The sequence below is a fragment of the Eleutherodactylus coqui genome, chromosome 5, assembly GCF_035609145.1.
Source record: "Eleutherodactylus coqui strain aEleCoq1 chromosome 5, aEleCoq1.hap1, whole genome shotgun sequence".
NCBI classification, from domain to species: Eukaryota; Metazoa; Chordata; class Amphibia; order Anura; family Eleutherodactylidae; genus Eleutherodactylus; species Eleutherodactylus coqui.
This window is the reverse complement of record NC_089841.1, coordinates 250,046,279-250,069,062: the sequence shown is the minus strand read 5'-3', so window position 1 is coordinate 250,069,062 and position 22,784 is coordinate 250,046,279. Positions and strand designations below refer to the sequence as shown.

At 47.6% G+C, this 22,784-nt stretch overlaps 1 protein-coding gene across 1 annotated transcript; it reads left to right on the top strand.

Annotated features, from left to right (window-relative positions):
* The first annotated feature begins 3,442 nt into the window (after positions 1–3,442).
* Positions 3,443–9,226, top strand: LOC136627090 (protein kinase C delta type-like). The gene is made up of 5 exons (XM_066602034.1): positions 3,443–3,486; positions 5,141–5,311; positions 7,157–7,248; positions 8,594–8,656; positions 8,896–9,226. Exons 2-5 carry the CDS (start codon positions 5,234–5,236, stop codon positions 9,197–9,199), a joined length of 537 nt encoding a protein of 178 aa, XP_066458131.1. The 5' UTR covers positions 3,443–3,486; positions 5,141–5,233; the 3' UTR covers positions 9,200–9,226.
* Positions 9,227–22,784: the final 13,558 nt, after the last annotated feature.

Genomic DNA, 22,784 nt, shown 5'->3' with positions numbered 1-22,784 from the left:
AGAATAGAAAGCTTGAAATTCTTTGGCAATTTCGGGGGTGGAGGTGACACGCTGACCTGAGGGGGATTTAATGGCCTTTATGAGATTTCTTGTTTGGGCTTTTTTAATGAGGGACGACGTAAACCTACTACCTTTGTTTCCTTGCGCGTATGAAATGTGTTTGAGGTAGAGATATTTTTTATTAAATTTAGCTTCTAGGAGAAGTTTAAGTTCTGTGCGAAGGAAACCAAGTTTTTCAGCAGATGCTTTACACTGGGAGAGTTTAGTCAGGCGCTCTAACTTGGCAATTTGAGAAAGTAGGTCGTCAATGTCCTTTTGCTGCTTCTTCTTTGCCCTGGAGCCAGCGGCAATCAGAAGTCCTCTCATAAAGGCCTTATGGGCCTCCCACACTGTCGGGACTGACAAGTCCTCTGAGGTGTTAAGTTGGAAGAATTCCTCTAGAGCTTTGCTTAACTGGGATCTGTCTTCCGCTGAATCAAGGAGAGATGGGTTAAGCCTCCACCTCCACTCACGCGGGAGGGAATTTGGAAGGTGGAGAGTCAGGTGGACTGGGGCATGGTCCGATATGGCCATGGCGTCTATCATAGCTTTTTTTGAGTGTTGCAACAGGGAGGAGGAGACGAAAATGTAGTCTAAACGCTGGAAGGAGGAGTGGACCTGCGAGAAAAAAGTATAATCCTTGGTGGATGGGTTAAGACATCTCCAGGCATCAACTATGTTTAGCTGTGAAATGCACCTAATGAGTTTGCTCAACTTTTTCTGCGAGATTTGGGATTTCCCTGACGAGGAGTCCATATCAGGGGATAGAGTGAGGTTAAAGTCCCCTCCTAAAATGACCTGGCCACTAGCAAAGTGTTTGAGTATTTCTAATTGAGTTGTAAGCCATACTATCTGGTCTTTATTGGGGGCATAGAGATTTGCAAGGGTCACTTTATTTTCGTTAAGGCGTCCTCTCAGAAAGAGAACCCTGCCCTCCTCATCTGCGTAGCGAGCCTCACAAAAAAAATTAAGAGATTTGTGTATTAACGTTGACACACCTTTGGAAGCGGAGGAGGGGTGGGAGCTATGAAAAGCCATCGGGAACTGACCTCCAGGGAGGGATAAGCATCTGTCCCCTTTAAAATGGGTCTCCTGTAGGAACACTACCCCTGAGCCATACCTTTTCAGAAGAAGGGCCACGTGGTGTCTCTTGTTTGGGGAATTCAAGCCGTTGACGTTAAAGGTCGAGAACTGGAGAGGTCCTGTCATCCCGATCTCGTGGGCGGGCAGACGATTTCCTAACTAGGAGAGAAAAAGAGCAAGCAAATTACACAGGTGTAGGCCTAAATATCAAATCCAGGGGGGATCCCCTGGGCGAGCACCGGGTTAGAGGTAAGGAGTGGGGAGAGGAGGGGGAAAGGGGATGGAGCAAAATAGGAGGTAGACACAAGAGGAAAGAGCGGGTAGGGAGGTAGGTTGCAAACCACAACCTAAAATAGAGGGTTAAGGTCAACGGTTCCTAAAATTAAGGAGACCGCTGAGGTGGGGGGCGAGTTGTTTGGGCCCTACAAAGGAGGTCCAACAACTACTTTGGTATCGGCCTAACCAGATAGGCGCCCGCAGAGGCCCCGACACCAACAGGTAGAAATAGGGAGCATATAATCGCTACTAAAGGAGGAAAAACAGCGTTAGTGCAAATAATCTGCTTAAAACAGCAACAACGAACAATGTGATCAAAATAGGCGATAGCCCAAGATCTTCAATAACGAGAAGTGAATGTCAACTTGGAGACACATCACAAAAAGTCGCAATCACCCGGAGGGTCCGAACTGGATAAGTGTGAAGCCAGGTCGGCGTCCGGTGGGAGGCATAGTGAAGTTCTAGATGACATCACTTCTTCAGTCGTCAGGGGCAACAGGAGGGTCTTTGGCCTTCTTCTTTTTGTTTCTGGGCGACTTAAGGTTACTCGCCACCTGCCAGGATTCTGGGAGGGAAAGCTTTGGAAGCTTAGGGAACTCCGGGAGGGGGAGCCAGTTTGGCAGCTCTATTGGGTCCATCTCAAGGTGCTCCCAGCAATTACTGAGGTCGTCTGGAGTACGAATCAATAATCTGCGGCCGTTGTATGATATATTAATGCCGAAAGGGAAGAGCCACGCGTAGCGAATGTCTCTTGCTCTGAGGGCTTCCAGAAGAGGTCGCATAATTCGCCTCTTTGTAAGAGTAGCAGGGGATAGATCCTGGAAAATTTGGATTGAAGAGTCCCCGTATGTTAAATTTTTGTGTTGTCTGGCAGCTTTCAGGATGGCAGACGTGTCCTGGAAGGTGAGGAGCCTGCAGATAACATCCCTGGGGGGCTCTGCAGGCGGGGGAAGGGGTCTAAGAGCGCGGTGGATGCGTTCCACAGAAATTGTCGCCGCTCTGTCTTGCCCAAGTAGCTGGCCAAATATTTCAATGGCAACTTTAGACAGGGCCTCCGCTGCCCAGGATTCAGAGATTCCCTTGAAACGGATATTGCATCTCCGGTTACGATTCTCCAGGTCCTCCTGGAGAATGAGGGCTTTATTTAAATTGTCGTGCTGTTCCTTTAAGACTTTAGCCATGGCCAGGGCATGAGATGTAGCAGAGGCAGAGGCAGACTCCAGCTCCTCAACTCTGCCACCCATCTGCCTTATGTCAGCTTTTATCTCTGTTAGCTCGTTTATGAGGGGGGACAGAGCCTTTGAGATAAGCTCCTTCATAAATCCCCGGGACACAGGGCTGGAATCCTCTTCATCAGAGAACTCTCCCTCCCCCTCCTTACTGTAGGCAGATGCAGCCTCCGAGGCCGGCACTATCTTGATGGAAGGGTGGGGGGAGCGGGAGCTGTGCTCCTTCAGAAAGCGCTGCATCCCTGTCTGGCTTTTGGAGGTCCTGGGTGTGCAGGCTTGTTCTCCACCTTTGTCCCTTACAGGTTTGGGCATTTTGATGCTGCTATCAATGCTGTGGGTCCCCTGTGGGCGCCTCGCTGAGGGAGCTCTGGTCTCAAGCGGCCATCTTGCTCAGGAGTTAGGCCACGCCCCGCCAGCGGCCATCTTGGGAAAATTTTTATAAGTTGCTGAAACGCTGGAACTGTAAGTACAAACCAGCTAGAAAAGTCATTTACAGGGGGGCTTAGTAATGTATGCTTAATTAGGGGGACTGGGCAAAAAAAAAAAAATTCACTGCTTCCTCGAGACAACCCCTTTAAGGGGAAAGGGAAGACACAGAAGGGACATCAGTAGTTTGTGGCACCGCAGAGGGGACGCCAGTAGTCTGTAGGGACACATAGAGGGGACAGCGGTACTTTCTGGGGCCACAGAGGAGACACCAATACTATGGAGAGATAGTGAGAGCTAGTGGTAGGATGGGGAATGTGCAGGGATGAATCTTGGCAAGAAGAAATCTTAGTGGCTGTCTGGGCCCAGACAAAGAACAAAAACGAAACCAGAAGTCATCAATCAGAGGAGATGTCACATGTGATCACTGGAGGTAACAGCACTGTAATCACTATCACAGTGTAGAATCTAGCATCTCTATGATATGATTGTATTAGAGGTATACTAGAGCTGAGCCGCTGTTATAGATATGCTGTCCCTAAGTTAATTCTGAGTTTTGCTGTGGGACCCTGTGAGTTCAATGTATGCCCCTCTTTACAAAAGTAGTAAAACATTAGGACTGTATAAATTTGGTATTGCTCTAATCGTGCTGATCCGGAGTATAATGTCCTCAAGGGATTTATGCTGCATGGTAAAGTCTGTAAAAACCCCAAACACAATGCTGACATTTCTAGGTCTCACCCCCAAAAAATACATGAATAAAAAGTTATACAGACATAATATGAACCCCAAACTCCTGCTATGCAGTAAATACAGCTATTCACTGGGCCTGCTGGCAGTGCTGGGAGGAGACAGCGCTGCCCATAATACAGAGGCCTGGGTTGGTACTGCAGGCAAAGCTCCCCCTGAATTCACTGTCTGTAGTACCAACCCAGGCAGCTACAATGTTGTCAGCGCTATCTGCTCTTCTACTAATAGTAAAATACTGAGTAAGGAGTGCATATAGATGCATCCTCCTCTCACCATGCAGGTAGGCTGACTACCAAATGGGGGAGCAAATTACACCTGTGTTACACCTATACACTGATGAGACCACCACTCACACTGCCTCCTGATAATGAGGGGGGTGGCTGCTTGGTGTATACTCCCACACAGAGTGGATACAAAGTGCCAGACCATTCTGATATATGTAGTTCACCATGCAGACCAGCAACCTATTAATGATGCCATGATAATTCGGCGGGTTGCCCTGCACTTCTATCAGTGAACCACATTGGTACTGCCCCCCTGGGCTCCCCCTGGAGTCTTAAAGCCACGCTGCATGTGAATGATAGATAATAAATGCAAGGCGTTGGTTGGATGTTGGCCAAGATACATGAGCCCACTAACCACTTCGCGATTCCTTGCGTTGTAGTGGGTCCCTACACTAATATAAATGCATCACAGAAGGGGAAATATATAGAATTAAAAACAATCACAGAAAACGGCCGTTTACTTACTGAGTGAGGAGAGCATATAGGTGAATCCTCTCACCACCGCAAATGGGGCTGAAATATGGATTGGACTATTGGACGGACTGACTATCACATGTATATATGGCATTAGGATGTTCCTGCACACGGCATATACAGAACCTGGAATGTGAAACAGGTTCGAAAAGCACTGAAGTGATGTGTTCAGGCTCTTCTGCTTTATTGTTCTGATACAAGAGGTTCTATACTTTGGCTTCTCCAACGGTCCACAATGTAAAGTCCAGAGCGCGTGCGATACTTCTAATATAGTGAAATCCTACAAGAGGCTGATGATGACAAAGCTGCATGATCATTGTCTGAGACCCTGTTAGTAAGATGGAACTACAATGCGTCTTCTCCTCACATGTTTCTTGCTCTGCACACAGCATTAATATTACTGCATAACATGTAATTCCCTACTGTTACACAGATCTCCATCCAGATGCATTGTACTGTAGATTGCTATGGAGCTGCGCTGAAGAATCCGCACTGCAAACCTGCACTGTGAATCCAACCTTCAGATTAGTTTAGGATTTTTGCTCTATTTGTCCTCTTCATAAATGACTATTTTTCTAGGTGGTGCTGGCAGAAGACAACTCTACTCGGCAGAAGTTTGCTGTGAAAGTCATCGCCAAGAGAAGCCTGCTTACCGAAGGAGAGGACCGCGTGATGGTGGAGCGGCGGGTGCTACAACTTGCATCTGGCAGCCCCTTTCTTCTACATGGACAATTTGCTTTCCAGACAAAGGTACATTTATGACTACTTCCAAATGAACAAACACCAGTATATGTACCTGATGCTGTAGTGATACAAAGTATCTGCGAGCTGTGCAACAGTAAGACATTTCCATCCACAGAGGTCTTGGGCTGACATAGCAATAGTCACAATGGGCCCCACTTTACACTGAGGGTCCGTTAGATATACAATACCTTTATTATAATGAATGCCTGCTATTCAGTTTGTAGGTGTACAATGCTATGCTTATTAATGTCCTAGTATATCTGTACAGGGATATAGGAGCCGTGAGTCTATGGATGTCGAGGTGAACAACAGTAACAAGCACAACCGAAAATACCAAAAACTGGGTGCTACACGTGCAAGGACTCTAATCAAAGTTCTAGAGACACAAATTGAACCACTTAAAAACAAATACAAACATAGAAGCAAACCACAGGGGTATGTGCAAACATCGGGGGCCAATCTGCTGATTTTCACTGCGGACGTCACTCATTGCCTTGAATGAGATCCACAATGAAGACCCATCAGTTTTCTGTGACAGATGACGCATGCTGCATGACTATCCTCCACTGCAGGTTGTGTCCATTGTTAGTGAATGGGGTTTGTTAAAAGCCCTCTCATTTACATTGTACTGCGCATTGTTGGGGAATGTCGGTGCACATTCTGTAGCTGAAATTCCGTAACAATTCCGCAGCGTTTGAACTCACCATCTGTCACGTTGGTTCAGAGAGCACTGCAGTGATTGGCTGACAGCAGTGCTCGCTGGCTAATCAGAGCCATCGCTTCCTGGAGGTGGGATTTAGGAACGCTGCAGCCAGGAAGTGATGATCTGTCAGCGGTCAAGGAGTGCAGGAAGCCCGGCGGAGCTACGGAACTTTGCAAATTAGCGGGAGGAACCCGGACCACGGCTACTAGCTTAGTATTACTAAGACATCCCTCGAAAATAAGACCCTGTGCCTGTTTTAGGAACAGAAATTTATATAAGACAAGGTCTTATTTTCAGGGCATCATGGTATTGAATTGTTGCTGTTGCAACCAGGCTCCTAAGCTGGTGGTCTGCAGACCCCCCTCTCCACAATACAGGCTGCTCTCATTGTAATTAGTTTGTAACTGTCTCTCACATAGCATGCTAAATAGCAGCTTGTGTCACTTGAAATTAAAGGGGTTGCGCAGTTACTGGACAACTCCTCTTCAATAAGACCCTCTGTATTAAAATAATAAATTGAGATATACTTACCCCTCTGCAGCCTCCGGGATCCAGCCCTGGAGCCCGCTGCATTCCCGGGGATTGTTGTGACAGATGATGTCACAGGAAACCACATGATAACTGCAGCCAATGAAAGATCAGTACAGTTTGGTTGTCATAAAAGAAATTAAATTAATATCCCTCTGGTGCCAAGAATTTTGAAAATTTAATATTTCAGGTTAAAAGTAGTAAAACTTAATAAAAACTATATAAGTTTGCTAATCGCCGTTATCGTACCGACCCACAGAATAACGTTGTGTCACAGTAAGATCTGCAGGATAATGGCATCAGTGCGTTTTATCATTTCACCACACTTACAAATGTAAAACTGTTCCCATACATTATATAGTAGACTAAATGATACCATTAAAAACAGACAAGGTCCATCTAGGTCAGCCTTGTTAATCCAGAGGAAGGCAAAAAACCCCAGGAGGCAGAAACCAATTAGCCCTTTCGGGGAAAATTCCTTCCCGACTCCATAATGGCGGTCAGAATAATCCCTGGATCAACCTCTGATAGTTCCTGTCTGTATAGAATGAAGACGCTGCAATCATTTGGTAACTTGATCCTAGACATTCACATTCTTGTATCGCTCTTCTGTATGGCAGGACCTGGTGCTGCTCGGAATGGAGTACATCAACTGCGGAGACTTCGATGAACTTCTACAGCGGAAGGGGTGTCTCGACAGCCCCTGTGCACGGTAATGTAGTCGTAAGCTAATAAACATCTCCCTGTAGGTTATACATGAAGAGGACAGTACATGAGTGAAGTTACCCTTACACGGGGCAATTATCGCTGGAAGCAGCTAATTCAGGCAATAGCCGTCCCGTGTACTGGGTATGGAGCGAGAAATCGATCACTGGTCAGAGTCACTTAGCAGAACTAAAAACCAAGCGTCTATCGGCCGTGTAAACCGGCAATCGTTCAACAATGCATGACTGCCTGTTTACTGTGAGTGGAGGCGGCGGGTCAGCATGATCTTCAACCACTCAGCCTCCATTCACAGAACAACTATCACTGCTTGTAAAGCACAGGGGCGATAGTTGGGCGGCTCTTCATGGAATGGCTGTTGGGCGCTTATGTAACCTATAGTAGTCCTGTGTAAAGGAACCTTTAGATTGTTAGCCTTACTGCCCACATACAAGCTCCAATGATGGACTCCATTCATTAAGGGACTGTACATAGAATAGAGTGTTATACTCAGAAGCTGCAACTATACTCTCCATTTATAGGATGTTAGCAGGGGCGTAGCTAAAGGCTCATGGGCCCGGGTGCAAAAGTTTATCTTGGGCCACCCAACTTCACTTAACTGCTTAACACAGAGGCGTAACTTAAAGCTCCTGGGCCCCAATGTAAAACCTCTAACAGGACCCCTAAATATGCTTTATTCATAGTACTGGACTCCTATATGGAGAAGAGAAGCCTTATAGGCCCCTAAGGCTCCTAGGCTGAGGTGTAACCGCATTCCCTATAGTTACACCAGTGGATGTTAGTACTGAAACACTTTGTTAAAAGACTTTTATCCAATTCTAGGCTTATTACTCTCCATATGGTCTGAACCTGTATATCATGGATCTCACATAGTAATAGCAGCATCTCTTATACATAACTCTAATTCACACAGTGCTTGCATAGGACTGCACCTAAAGCAGGGAAATGGCTGTTCTTGTCTATCGGCACTGTTTGGCAGCCATTAATCTGCAAAAAGAAAAAAAATAGCTCCACCACAAGTAACATTATATTGCATTGCTCCAGTGGATGATATATCTTCTCGAGGCTCTATAGGGTGTCGCACAGAGAGCCCACTGATCTATAACACAAACACATATGGCGCTGCCCTGTGCAGGAGTCCTTATCCCCATGTTTGTAGTATGCAGAATAAGATAGGATTAGAGAACATGTAGCATGAAGAATGAGATGTGTGATCCCTGCAGTCTATAGTAATAACCTCACATGGTGGATATTCTGCTCTTCTGTACTATGTGGTTTTCAGAGCTTTCTGTCAGCCTCCAGATACTAATTCTCTTCTCTCCCCTTCGTGCCAGTTTCTACGCAGCAGAACTTGTATGCGGTATCCAACACCTGCATGCGAAGGGCATCGTCCACCGGTAAATATATTCTTGTCTTTTTTAGGTGTAATGGACTCAGGCCGGGTCTGTAATCCCAGATTATATTATAGTAGATGGTTTGGAATCTGATATAAAACATACTTAGATATATTAATTCTGGATGTTTGTGCGCACATTAGGTAACATCTTCATATATTTATACAGTAAATCAGCTAATGGGACAGATTCTCTCTTAGCAGTATGAATGGGAATAAACCATTGTTTCCTCTACTTCACAGAGATCTCAAGCCGGATAACATCCTGGTGACTTCAGCGGGCCATCTAAAGATCGCCGACTTCGGGTTGGCCCTCGAGGACATCTATGGAGATCGCACAGCCTCAGGATATGCTGGAACACCGGACTTCATGGCTCCTGAGATGCTGAGCGGGGAGGAGTACAATGCTGCCATCGACTGGTATGCCTTAGGTATCATTCTTAATATCATGGTTACCAGCAGGTCCAAGTATCATCGAGGACGATTTAATGCCTCCAACATCGAGGCGAAGAACATCATCAAGAAGGTGAATATATTCTCTATGTAATACATGTTATACTAGACCAGGACAGTAATAATAGTTCAAATTATAAGATTACATTTAAACCTTTCTAGCTCCTCCGGGAAGATCCTACGACACGCTTAGGGGTCCATGGTGACATCAGAGCCCAGAAGTTTTTCCGGCATATCAATTGGGACATGGTGCAAGCCCTGCACATGCGACCACCACACATCCCTGTACCAGTAAGTATAAGCAGAAATTGTATTGGTTCAGCTTTGTATGTTATAACGTCATAGTAGTAGTAATGGGAGATGTCTAAGCCTCACTATGGTGCTAGATGTGGGCTGTAGCCCTAATATCACCTTTATGAGCTTCCTTGGTCTATATACTGTATATGTCTATGCCTCACTATGGTGCTAGACATGGGCTGTAGCCCTAATATCACCTTTATGAGCTTCCTTGGTGTATATACTGTATATGTCTATGCCTCACTATGGTGCTAGACGTGGGCTGTAGCCCTAATATCACCTTTATCAGCTTCCTTGGTGTATATACTGTATATGTCTAAGCCTCACTATGGTGCTAGACATGGGCTGTAGCCCTAATATCACCTTTATCAGCTTCCTTGGTGTATATACTGTATATGTCTAAGCCTCACTATGGTGCTAGACATGGGCTATAGATCTAATATCACCTTTATGAGCTTCCTTGGTGTATATGCTGTATATGTCTTGAATGTTTAGATTGTAATATTTAGGAAGAACACTTGAATTTCTGTGACTATCAGTGATAACTTACAGTAACCTGATTTAGGCCACTTTCATACGGGAGATTTTTCCATCTGACTTTCAAACCGATTTTTTTGGTTAGAAAATTGAAGACAAATTAAACGTATTGATTGGACCGGGTATATTTACGGGGGACTTTTTTCTACTCGTATGAATAGTTCATGAAAAATAAAATTTTATGCACATGATAATGTGTGATGTCCCGCACATCGGACAGCGCATGGATGATGTGTCTGTGTGTCGGCTGATGTGAGTTCCGTTGAAGAATCTGAGACACAAGTTTAAATCTGTCCATGTGCGAGTAGTCTTAGGCCCAATGTCCACGGGCGTATTTGCACTGCGGGATCAGGAGGAAGTGTTTACCTCTGGATCCCGCAGCAAATACTGCCCTTAGACATGCTAAGTAAAACACTTTTCCATGCCCACGAGTGGAAATAAACTGCGATTTTCTGCTGGCGGTGGGAAAAAAAAATCGCAGCATGTCCTATTCTAGTGTGAGGCTCGCACAGATGAATTCCATTGCAGTCAATGGAAGCTGTCCATCCCGCAGCGAGTTGCCACAGATCTGCATCATTGCCGGTGCAACAGTCCTGCACTGCGCATGTGTGGCGGCGCACTAGCCGGCACATCTGCAGCGCAGAAAGAAGACAGCGGACAGGTAAGCCAGGGGTCTCTGCTGGGGAACAAAGTCTGATTCCATTACGAGATCTCACAGTTGGATTCCTCCCCGGCCGTCTGTACTTGGCCTTAGGGCTCAGTCAGACGAGCGTCTTTTTTGAGCAAAGAATGTGTTGCATGCATGTGCAAAATGCAATTGACCGTAGCTCCATGCCCATTGCTTTCAATGACGCTGCCTCTGATTGGCTGAACGCTGTGACCACTCACAGGCAGCGCTTAGCTGTCATTCAATGAATGGCTGAGCGCTGCCTGTGATTGGCTGAACGCTCAGCCAATCAGACACAGCTCTTTTAGGAGGTGGGTATTTTTAAATTCCAGGCCAGCTGAAATTGCTTCAGAGCAGTGCTGGCAGTCAGCAACAACATGTGCCAGAGCTGCATAGCAGCAGAGAGGTGGTGTATATATATATATTTTTTTTTTTACAGCAGCTTCTATTTCAAGCCCTTCCACAAAAGTCACTGTGAGGATTGACTGCATCGCATTGCTGTCACAGTGTTCAGTGATAAGGGGACTCCCCGTGGGGAATCTTTCCGCGTTGCACGGACCCACCCAGCGCACGGATGTCATCTCTTTTACATGTGTGAGTATTTTGCGCCTGTAAAAGACGGACATGTGAACAAATCATAGGGAGCCAATGGCTCTATCAGATATGCCTTTTTGGCGCACATAGGCGCAAGCAAAAAAAACACTTGTCTGACTTTGCCCTTAGGGTGATAAATTTTTATATTGCAATTAGTTTTTTTTCTTTTTGAACTGTAATCCAGTGCTGTCATGAGAAGTTATAATACCAGGTAAATCCCTATGCTTCCTCTTTTTATAGTCAAACAACATCCGGCGCGGCTCCCGACCATTTAATCTCGAGAGGATGGAGGCAGCAGAAGCTCACCACTCGGCCATATCGGCAGACCATCAGGCCTTATTCACAGGGTTTTCATTTGTCAGCACTAACTGGAAAACCCTGGACAGCACACCGGCTTTTTAAGATCATCAGAGCCAGATCTCATAAGCCCTAAGAAGACCATCAAGAGAAGAAGACCATCAAGAAAGAGCAGAAGACCATCAAGAGAAGCAGAAGAACACCGATGATGTCATCAAGAGCAGCCCAGCAATTCCATCAGACCAAGCTGGATGATTACTGCCATGTCTACATCTGGCATACAGGTGGTATACCTTTGTTTTTCTTTTAATATGTATGGTGTGAGGATGTGCCTGACCATGTCAGACGCTCCGCATGCGCAGAGCGGGCTGATATTATGGTACTATATATATAGTGTTACACTTTATATATACTCCATAAATGACTAAAAATACAATTATGTTTACCAGTGACTACTGGTGAGTGTAATTTTATATTTCCCCCTCCTCTATGACATCTATTAGTATTGTCATCGATGACGGGGAAATAAGGAGAGAGATGGCCGGCTATTAAGGGGTGGAGGAGGCCGGACCCTTTTTTTTTTTTCTTTTTATGTATGGTATTAGGATGTGCCTGACCATGTCAGACGCACCACATGCCCAATATAGGATGATATTATGATACTCTATGTATAGTGTCACCGTATACATATACTTCATAAGATATTAATGCTGCAATTACATTTACCGCTGACTACCGGTGAGTGTAATGTCATATTTCTCCCTCTTCTATGACATTGTTTAGTTTTGTCACCGGCGACGGGGAAATAAGGTGAGAGATGGCCGGCTATTAAGGGGTGGAGGAGGCCGGGCCTTTGATTCTAATTGTTTGCTTTTTTATTTGTGCCAATTATAGTAGTCAGTCATTGGTCCAGCTCTGTAGACAGAAAAACACAAATGTTCCGGATCTTTGAATGCAGTGACACCATTTTTAAATTGTTTTTATTGTACAAAAGTAATAAAATGTTACAAAACTATATAAATTGGATACAAATGTAATCCTACTGACCACAGGATGTAGTGAAGATGTCATTAATGCCAGCGTCATATAAGCCTATGTGCACCAGTGTATTGTTCCTACAGAATGAACGATGCTTTTTTTGCCCACGTCGGTGTTTTTTACTGTACTTTTTGAAGGGCAAGCTCATTTGCATGAAAAATAAAATGCACCGATTGAAATGGCTAAAGAGTCTAAGGAGCTCCAGATGTGTTCTTTTTCCTGCACAATTGCGCAGTGTTTCACGCATCTCCTAGCATATTTCGTATGCATTTATGTACCCTCTATTTTACTTCTATGAGACCTTTTGCTGTGCACATGTGCAGGAGAATAGAGCATGGTGCGTTGGGCATGCATATGAACAAACTAATTGAAATCACTGGGTTCTATAATCTGTGTATTGCGTGTGCAAATACACCTGTATTCCACCAGCTTGACTGTATAAGGATTCCTTCACATGACCGGTAAGAAATAGACCTTAAGAAAGGGGAGGAGGCAGGGGCGTAACTATTGAGGATGCAGGGGATGCGGTTGCACCCGGGCCCAGGAGCCTTAGGGGGCCCATAAGGCGTCTCTTCTCCATATAGGGAACCCAGTACTATGAGTAAAGCATTATAGTTGGGGGCCCTGTTACAAGTTTTGCATCGGGGCCCGGGAGCTTCAAGTTACGCCTCTGGGAGGAGGTATTGTGTTGTATGTTAGGAAAACATTCATCTCCACAGAGATTCAAGCTTCAAGCTGTTTGGGTAGGAATACAAAGAGAGAACAACATAAAGGACACCATTGTAGGCATTTCCTATAGGAATATATGGATGAACTCTTTGTACATCTGATGGCCAAGCGCTCAAAAAAGCCCAACATAGTGATCATGGGAGATTATAACTATCCAGACATTTGTTGGGAATCTCTCAGGTAAAAGTAATGGATCCAACAAATTATTATCCGCTCTTGCTGACAACTTTATCTCAGCTTCTCCTGCAAAAAACAAGCCCCCAAACAGCTCCGTCAATGGAAAAATAAAACTGTTTTCAGTCTTTGGATATAGCAATATGTAAAAAACATTGACAATTTTTTTGAAGTACATTTATTATGCACAGGTATTAAAATATAAAAAATGTTACTATTTGGTATCGCCATAATTGTATCAGCTTGTTGAATAAATAAGTTACATCATTTCTACTGTGAATGTGTTTATTTAAAAAAAAAGAGCAGTTTTTTTTTCTCTCCAAGAAAGACTTCATGGAATTTTTCTATTCTGCAAAAAACAAAGCCTGATAGGACTGTCAGCGGAAAAATAACAAAACAGTAATGGACGGCAAAATTGAGAAACAATTGCTGTGATATAAACGCCAAAACTGGCAGTGATGGTAAGAGGTTAGGTTTAGAATTAGATAGTTTATGTTGTAATCAGCTTGATAGTGAGCTATCTCTAAGGCCTCGGTCAGAAAAGCGTGGTTTACACGCGCTACAGCAGCATGTAAACAACGCTGCTATAGGAAACAATAGGTTGCTATGGAAGCGCTCACATGGACCTGCGCTTCTAAAAAAGAACAGACAGCGAGTGCCGACTCGCCTGCCAGCTCCATGGTATGCGCTGTCCAGAGTGCTTACCATAGGCTCCTAAGAGAGCCGTGGAAGCACGCAGCCCACACCATGGATCTGTGACCAGGCTGCTTCATGAAACTAGAAGCCGCCCGCTCACACTATCTTTTTTAGTATGACAGCGGTGGGGTTTACATGTTGCTCAGCAGAGTGTAAACTACACCCATCTGACCTTGGCCTTAGGAGCAGGTAATCTGCGGTAACAATTGCTGATTGATAACATAGCATGCCATGCTGGATTTTATATGAGCTAAATATGTAGTCCCTCTTAAAGGAAATATACCCATAGATAGGACATTGCCTGTTAAAATTATCTATTTAGGACATTTTGACCTTATTTTGGGAAATTACCCACTCCAGATGATCCTATATATACTCTTTGTAAAAAAAATCTAGCCCCTAGAAGAAGTTCTCAATTTGCTGCAAATCTCGGCATGTAGTTACATCTCAGGCAGATATACAAATGACTGGCATTTAGGCCCTAAAAGTGGTTCCACCCATGACCTATACAAAGGCTGTCAGAGGCTCCTTGTGTGTTATGACCTCTTCTTCTACTTGTGTTGACCACTAGACGTCTCTACAATGCAACAAAGAGATTTGGCCCAGTTAACAGAGTTTGAGAAGGGAGGTTTATTATTGGAATGTGAGAAGCTGGATGATCGTATCGACGAATTGCCGGCACCTGGGCTGTTCTAAACAGACTGTTAGGAGGTGTTGGGACCAGTGCATGTGTGAGGGCACACAAGGTGACCGGGCTCAGGACACCCCCTACAGACCACCAGTAGAGAGGAGTATCTGACCAGACTGTTAGGAGGTGTTGGGGACCAGTGGGTGTGTGAGGGCGCACAAGGTGACCGGGCTCAGGACACCCCCTACAGACCACCAATAGAGAGGAGCATCTGACCAGACTGTTAGGAGGTGTTGGGACCAGTGGATGTGTGAGGGCGCAGAAGATGAAAGGGTCGTCTAATCATCTGACAAACATAAAGAGCTCTAATTGTTTCATTGTCCACCATCTAGAGACAGGTGGCGCCACCGTTGTAGTATCCTGTATCTGTCAGAACCATTTCCAGGCACTTAGCTGAGGGACATTTGGTCTCACAGTGCCCATTACTTCTAAAGCCTTTGACAGTCACCCACCATCACCTCTGCTTGCAGTGGTTTTGTGAATGACAATACTGGACGCTACAGAGTGGAACCGGGTTGTCTTCATTCACGAATCCAGGTTTAGTTTGGGCACTAATGACATTCGTGTTTCTGTGTGTAAATCTAGGGGTGAGCGCCGCAGTCCTGCCTTTGCTGTGGAGCGTCAGAATTAGCACTAATAGAACATGTATGGGATCATCTGGGACACGAACTTCAATAGTCTGTGACTTGGCACAATCCAGTGGTTCAGTTACAGCCAATCTGGAGCGATATGCTGCAGGATACCATACAGAAGTGTTTGCCTCCTAGAAGACATTTATCCCCTGTTGTGTACATTCTATAAGCTGAATGCACATAACCACCGGAACTAAAAAACGACAGGAACAAATACAACCTTAGTAGAGATGAGCGAGCACCAAAATGCTCGGGTGCTCGTTACTCGAGTCGAACTTCCCGCGATGCTCGAGGGTTCGTTTCGAGTAACGAACCCCATTGAAGTCAATGGGCGACTCGAGCATTTTTGTATATCGCCGATGCTCGCTAAGGTTTTCATTTGTGAAAATCTGGGAAATTCAAGAAAGTGATGGGAACGACACAGAAACAGATAGGGCAGGCGAGGGGCTACATGTTGGGCTGCATCTCAAGTTCCCAGGACCCACTATTAAGCCACAACAGAGGCAATAGTGGCCCCCCCCAACAATTTTTACTTCTGAAAAACCCTCATTAGCAAGGCATACCTTAGCTAAGCACCACACTACCTCCAACAAAGCACAATCGCTGCCTGCATGACACTCCGCTGCCACTTCTCTTGGGTTATATGCTGCTCAAACCCCCCCCCCCCCGCACGACCCAGTGTCCACAGCGCACACCAAAGTGTCCCTGCGCAGCATTCAGCTGCCCTCATGCCACACGCTGGCCTCACAGCCACACCACCCTCATGTCTATTTATAAGTGCGTCTGCCATGAGGAGAAGGTTGGCAGGGCCAGGCAGCGACCCTCTTTAAAAGGGGCGGGGCGATAGCCCACAATGCTGTACAGAAGCAATGAGAACTCCAATCCTGTGCCACCTCCGTCAGGAGCTGCAAATGTGGGCATAGCAATGGGGAACCCATGTGCCACACACTATTCATTCTATCAAGGTGTCGCATAGCTCAATCCACACTGCAAGGGGAAAGTCGTCAGCGCTCTGCCCCCTACCCAAGTCAGTCAGTGCCTTTGTGCCAGACAGGTCAAACACCGCGATGGGAACTAAGTTTGCACCAACAGCATAGGTGGGTCCTAGGAAACCCAAGACATGAACAAAAAATTGATCTGAGCGGCCAAACATGGCAGACTTGCACCACGCCCACGACATAGGCCTCGGCCCACAGCTTCAGCAATCCTAGGCTGGAAGCGGACTTTCACTGCACCCAGGACATAGGCCTCTGCACCAACCCTCAGCAATCGCGGGTCTACAGCGGACTCCAATGCTAGCGTAGCTGTGCACGTCTCATTAGCGCTGTATTGCTCCTGCAGTTTGTCCCAATGCAGTGCCCCGGATAGTAGAGCTAACGTCAGATTAAATACAGGTGGGCTTCGGCCCACACTGCATGCCCCAGTCAGACTGGGGTTCTTTATAGGTAGACACAGGCAGGTACAACTCCGTGTGGACCGACAGCATGGGTGGCTCCCTGGAACCCACCGGCGTTACGTAAATAAATCCCATTGCATTGCCCAGCACAGCTGAGGTAATGTCATATTAAATGCAGGTGGGCTTCGGCCCACACTGCATGCCCCAGTCTGACCAGGGTTTTTAATACATAGACATAGGCAGGTACAAATCCCTAATGTGAAGTCCGTGTCGACCCAAAGCATGGTTGGCTCCCTGGAACCCACCGGCGGTACATGAACAAATCCTATTGCAGTGCCCTGGACAGCAGAGCTAACGTCAGATTAAATACAGGTGGGCTTCGGCCCACACTGCATGCCCCAGTCAGACTGGGGTTCTTTATAAGTAGACACAGGCAGGTACAACTCCATGTGGACCGACAGCATGGGTGGCTCCCTGGAACCCACCGGCGTTACATAAATAAATCCCATTGCATTGCCCAGCACAGCTGAGGTAATGTCAGATTAAACGCAGGTGGGCTTCGGGCCACACTGCATGCCCCAGTCTGACCAGGGTTTTTAATACATAGACACAGGCAGGTATAAATCCCTAATGTGAAGTCCGTGTCGACCCAAAGCATGGTTGGCTCCCTGGAACCCACCGGCGGTTAATAAACAAATCCCATTGCAGTGCCCTGCTCAGCAGAGCTAACGTCAGATACAATACAGGTGGGCTTCGGCCCACAGTGCATGCCCCAGTCAAACTGGTATATGTACCTTAACAGTAACCGCGTTGGTGGGAATGTGGTCACGACTGCGGACCTAGTAGTGCGGTTTTATTTAGTTGGTTTTCGGAATGTGGTCATGATAAAGTCGGCCGTGGCAGGGGGATGGTGGGTGGGCTCTCTTGTTGTGTCGGTAAAGGTGAAATTCTTGGACTGCCACCAGACAAACCAATGCAAAGGTATTTGCCCAGAATGTTTTCATTGTTGGAGGAGGAGGGGGATGTTTTTGAGGCACTACGTGTCCTCTCCACGTGTCCGTGGTTATATGCACCTTAACAGTAACCGCGTTGGTGGGAAATGGCCTCGCCACCATCATGTCTTTGGGAAGCCTCCGTTTCCACACCCCAGTGACATAGCATTAGCAGCAGTATAGGCAGAGCCCAGAAATAGTAACATTTCAGCGGTAGCATTAGGGACAGACCCCAGTAACATATCACTAGCAGCAATATAGGGGGAGCACAGTATTAGTTCCATTTCAGTACTAGTAGCAGTCTGGACAGGCCCCAGTAACATATCACTAGCAGCAGTATAGGGGGAGCACAGTATTAGTTCCATTTCAGTAGTAGCAGTCAAGACAGGCCCCAGTAACAATTCCGAAGCAGCACTATAGGGGGGGGGGCACAGTATTACTTCCATTTCAGTAGTCGTAGCAGTCAAGACAGGCCCCAGTAACAATTCCGAAGCAGCAGTATAGGGGGAGCACAGTATTAGTTCCATTTCAGTAGTAGTAGTAGTCAAGACAGGCCACAGTAACATTCCCGTTGCAGCAGTTTAGGGAGATAACAGTCTCTTTCACATTTCAGTAGTTGCAGTATAGACAAGGCCCCAGTTACATTTATGTAGCAAAAGTGTAGGCCAACCCCACACACCTTGCTGTACTATGAGTGAAGGCGAAGCCCATAAAAATTACTAGGATTACACTGTAGGCGAGGGCCCAAAAAAATGGGTGTACCAACAGTACTAATGTACCTCAGAAAAATTGCCCATGCCCAACCAAGAGGGCAGGTGAAACCCATTAATCGCTTTGGTTACTGTGGCTTAATTTGTAACTAGGCCTGGAGGCAGCCCAGTTAAAATAAAAATTGGTTCAGGTGCAAGTTTCAACGCTTTAATGAGAATTGAAACATATAAACATTGTTTACAAAAGTAATATGACCAAGCCTTGTGGGCCTAAGAAAAATTGCCCGTTCGGCGTGATTACTTGAGCTTTCAGGAGAAGGAGCAGGAGGAGGAGGATGAATATAATACACAGATTGATGAAGCTAAAAGGTCCCCGTTTTTTATGGTGATAGAGAACGATGTTTCCATCCGCGGGTGCAGCCTACGTATTGTTTAAGTACCGCTGCTGTCCGCTGGTGGAGAAGAGAAGTCTGGAGAAATCCAGGCTTTGTTCATCTTTATGAGAATAAGCCTATCGGCACTGTCGGTTGACAGGTGGGTACGCTTATCCGTGATGATTCCCCCAGTCGCACTAAACACCCTCTCTGACAAGACGCTAGCCGCAGGGCAAGCAAGCACCTCCAGGGTATACAGCGCGAGTTCAGGCCACGTGTCCAGCTTCGAAACCCAGTAGTTGTAGGGGGCAGAGGCATCACGGAGGACGGTCGTGCGATCGGCTACGTACTCCTTCACCATCGTTTTACAGTGCTCCCGCCGACTCAGCCTTGACTGGGGAACGGTGACAGTCTTGCTGGGGAGCCATAAAGCTGGCAAAGGCCTTGGAGAGTGTTCCCCTGCCTGCGCTGTACATGCTGCCTGATCTCCGCGCCTCCCCTGCTACCTGGCCCTCGGAACTGCGCCTTCTGCCACTAGCGCTGTCGGATGTGAATTTTACCATCAGTTTGTCTGCCAGGGTCCTGTGGTATAGCATCACTCTCGAACCCCTTTCCTCTTCGGGTATGAGAGTGGGAAGGTTTTCCTTATACCATGGGTCGAGCAGTGTGTACACCCAGTAATCCGTAGTGGCCAGAATGCGTGTAACACGAGGGTCATAAGAAAGGCATCCTAACATGAAGTCAGCCATGTGTGCCAGGGTAGCTGTACGACACATGGCTGTCCTCACTAGGAAGATCACTTTCAGGATCCTCCTCCCCCTCAGGCCATATACGCTGAAAGGATGACAGGCAAGCAGCATGGGTACCCTCAGCAGTGGGCCAAGCTGTCTCTTCCCCCTCCTCCTCATGCTCCTCCCCCTCCTCCTCCTCCTCCAAAACGCGCTGAGATATAGACATGAGGGTGCTCTGACTATCCAGCGACATACTGTCTTCCCCCGCCTCCGTTTCCGAGCGCAAATCGTCTACCTTTATGCTTTGCAGGGAACTTCTGAAGAGGCATAGCAGAGGAATGGTGACGCTAATGATTGCAGCATCGCCGCTCACCATCTGGGTAGACTCCTCAAAGTTTCCAAGGACCTGGCAGATGTCTACCAACCAGGCCCACTCTTCTGTAAAGAATTGAGGAGGCTGACTCCCACTACACCGCCCATGTTGGAGTTGGTATTCCACTATAGCTCTACGCTGCTCATAGAGCCTGGTCAACATGTGGAGCGTAGAGTTCCTCCGTGTGGGCACGTCGCACAGCAGTCGGTGCACTGGCAGATTAAACTGATGTTGCAGGGTCCGCAGGGTGGCAGCGTCCGTCTTGGACTTGCGGAAATGTGCGCTGAGCCAGCGCACCTTTCCGAGCAGGTCTGACAAGCGTGGGTAGCTTTTCAGAAACCGCTGAACCACCAAATTAAAGACGTGGGCCAGGCATGGCACGTGCGTGAGGCTGCCGAGCTGCAGAGCCGCTACCAGGTTACGGCCGTTGTCACACACGACCATACACTGTTGGAGGCTCAGCGGCGAAAGCCAGCGGTCGGTCTGCTCTGTCAGACCCTGCAGCAGTTCGTGGGCCGTGGGCCTTTTCTCTCCTAAGCTGAGTAGTTTCAGCACAGCCTGCTGACGCTTGCCCACCGCTGTGCTGCCACGCCGCGCGACACCGACTGGTGGCGACGTGCTGCTGCTGACACATCTTGATTGCGAGACAGAGGTTGTGTAGGAGGAGGAGGGTGGTTTAGTGGAGGAAGCATACACCGCAGCAGATACCAGCACCGAGCTGGGGCCCGCAATTCTGGGGGTGGGTAGGACGTGAGCGGTCCCAGGCTCTGACTCGGTCCCAGCCTCCACTAAATTTATCCAATGTGCCGTCAGGGAGATATGGTGGCCCTGCCCGCCTGTGCTTGTCCACGTGTCCGTTGTTAAGTGGACCTTGCCAGTAACCGCGTTGGTGAGGGCGCGTACAATGTTGCGGGAGACGTTTTCGTGCAGGGCTGGGACGGCATATTGGGAAAAGTAGTGGCAACTGGGAACCGGGTATCGCAGGGCCGCCGCCATCATGTTTTTGAAAGCCTCCATTTCCACAAGCTTATACGGCAGCATCTCCAAGCTGATCAATTTGGCTATGTGCACGTTTAACGCTTGAGCGTGCGGGTGCGTGGCGGCATACTTGCGCTTGCGCTCAAACAGTTGCGCTAGCGACGGCTGAACGCTGCGCTGAGAGACATTGGTGGATGGGGCAGAGGACAGCAGAGGTGAGGGTGTGGGTGCAGGCCGGGAGACTGTCGTGCCTGTGTCCTGAGAGGGGGGTTGGATCTCAGTGGTAGGTTGGGGCACAGGGGGAGAGGCAGTGGTGCAAACCGGAGGCGGTGAACAGCCTTCGTCCCACCTTGTGGGGTGCTTGGCCATCATATGCCTGCGCATGCTTGTGATGGTGAGGCTGGTGGTGGTGGCTCCCCGGCTGATCTTGGCGCAACAAACCTTGCACACCACAGTTCGTCGGTCGTCTGCATTCTCAGTGAAAAACTGCCACACCTTTGAGCACCTCGGCCTCTGCAGGGTGGCATGGCGCGAGGGGGCGCTTTGGGAAACAGTTGGTGGATTATTCGGTCTGGCCCTGCCTCTACCCCTGGCCACTGCACTGTCTCTTCCAACCTGCCCTGCTGCTGCACCTACCTCCCCCTCTGAAGACCTGTCCTCAGTAGGCTTAGCAAACCAGGTGGGGTCAGTCACCTCATCGTTCAGCTGCTCTTCCTCCGAATCCTCTGTGCGCTCCTCCCTCGGACCTACTGCCCTTACTACTACCTCACTGATAGACAACTGTGTCTCATCATCATCGTCCTCCTCACCCACTGAAAGCTCTTGAGACAGTTGCCGGAAGTCCCCAGCCTCATCCCCCGGACCCCGGGAACTTTCCAAAGGTTGGGCATCGGTCACGACAAACTCCTCCAGTGGGAGAGAAACGATTGCTGCCCAATCTGGGCAGGGGCCCGAGAACAGTTCCGGGGAGTCTGCCTGCTCCTCAGAATGTGTCATTTTCATGGAGTGGGGAGGCTGGGAGGAGGGACCTGCTCACACTGCTCAGTTTCTAATAAAGGTCTACCGCGTGGACCCATTAATTGTGAGATGAATCTGGGGACCCCAGAAACTTGCCTCTCTCCTAATCCCGCAGCAGTCGGCTGTGATACACCTGGACCAGGAGCTCGGCCTGTGCCCACACCCTGACTTGGGCCTCCGCGTCCTCCCCCGCGTCCACGTCCTCTAGGCCTACCCCTACCCCTCAGCATGGTGTATTACGAGTGAGCAGAAACAGAACGCTGTAATTAAATGTCCCGCTTATTGGTCTGTGGTTGGAGGCTGACTTCGCTTACGGAGCGCACAGCAGAGCCAGGAAACAATTATGCGCAAGCCTGTAGAGAGACCTAGGTGCGTATGACTGAGCTACTGGAATTCACAGCACAAAACCAGTCAAGTGGCCAAAGGCCAGTGGTAGGCCTTAAGTATTTTGCTTCAATTTTTTAAAATGGTGAGGTGAAAAACCAGACAGACACCGTATGCAGCGTATATATTGTATACTCTTTCCCTCTGGCGGGATGACGGCGATCATGTAACGGACACAGCAGAGCCAGGAAACAATTATGCGCAAGCCTGTAGTGAGACCTAGGTGCGTATGACTGAGCTACTGGAATTCACAGCGCAGAACCAGTCAAGTGGCCAAAGGCCAGTGGTAGGCCTTAAGTATTTTGCTTCAATTTTTTAAAATGGTGAGGTGAAAAACCAGACAGACACCGTATGCAGCGTATATATTGTATACTC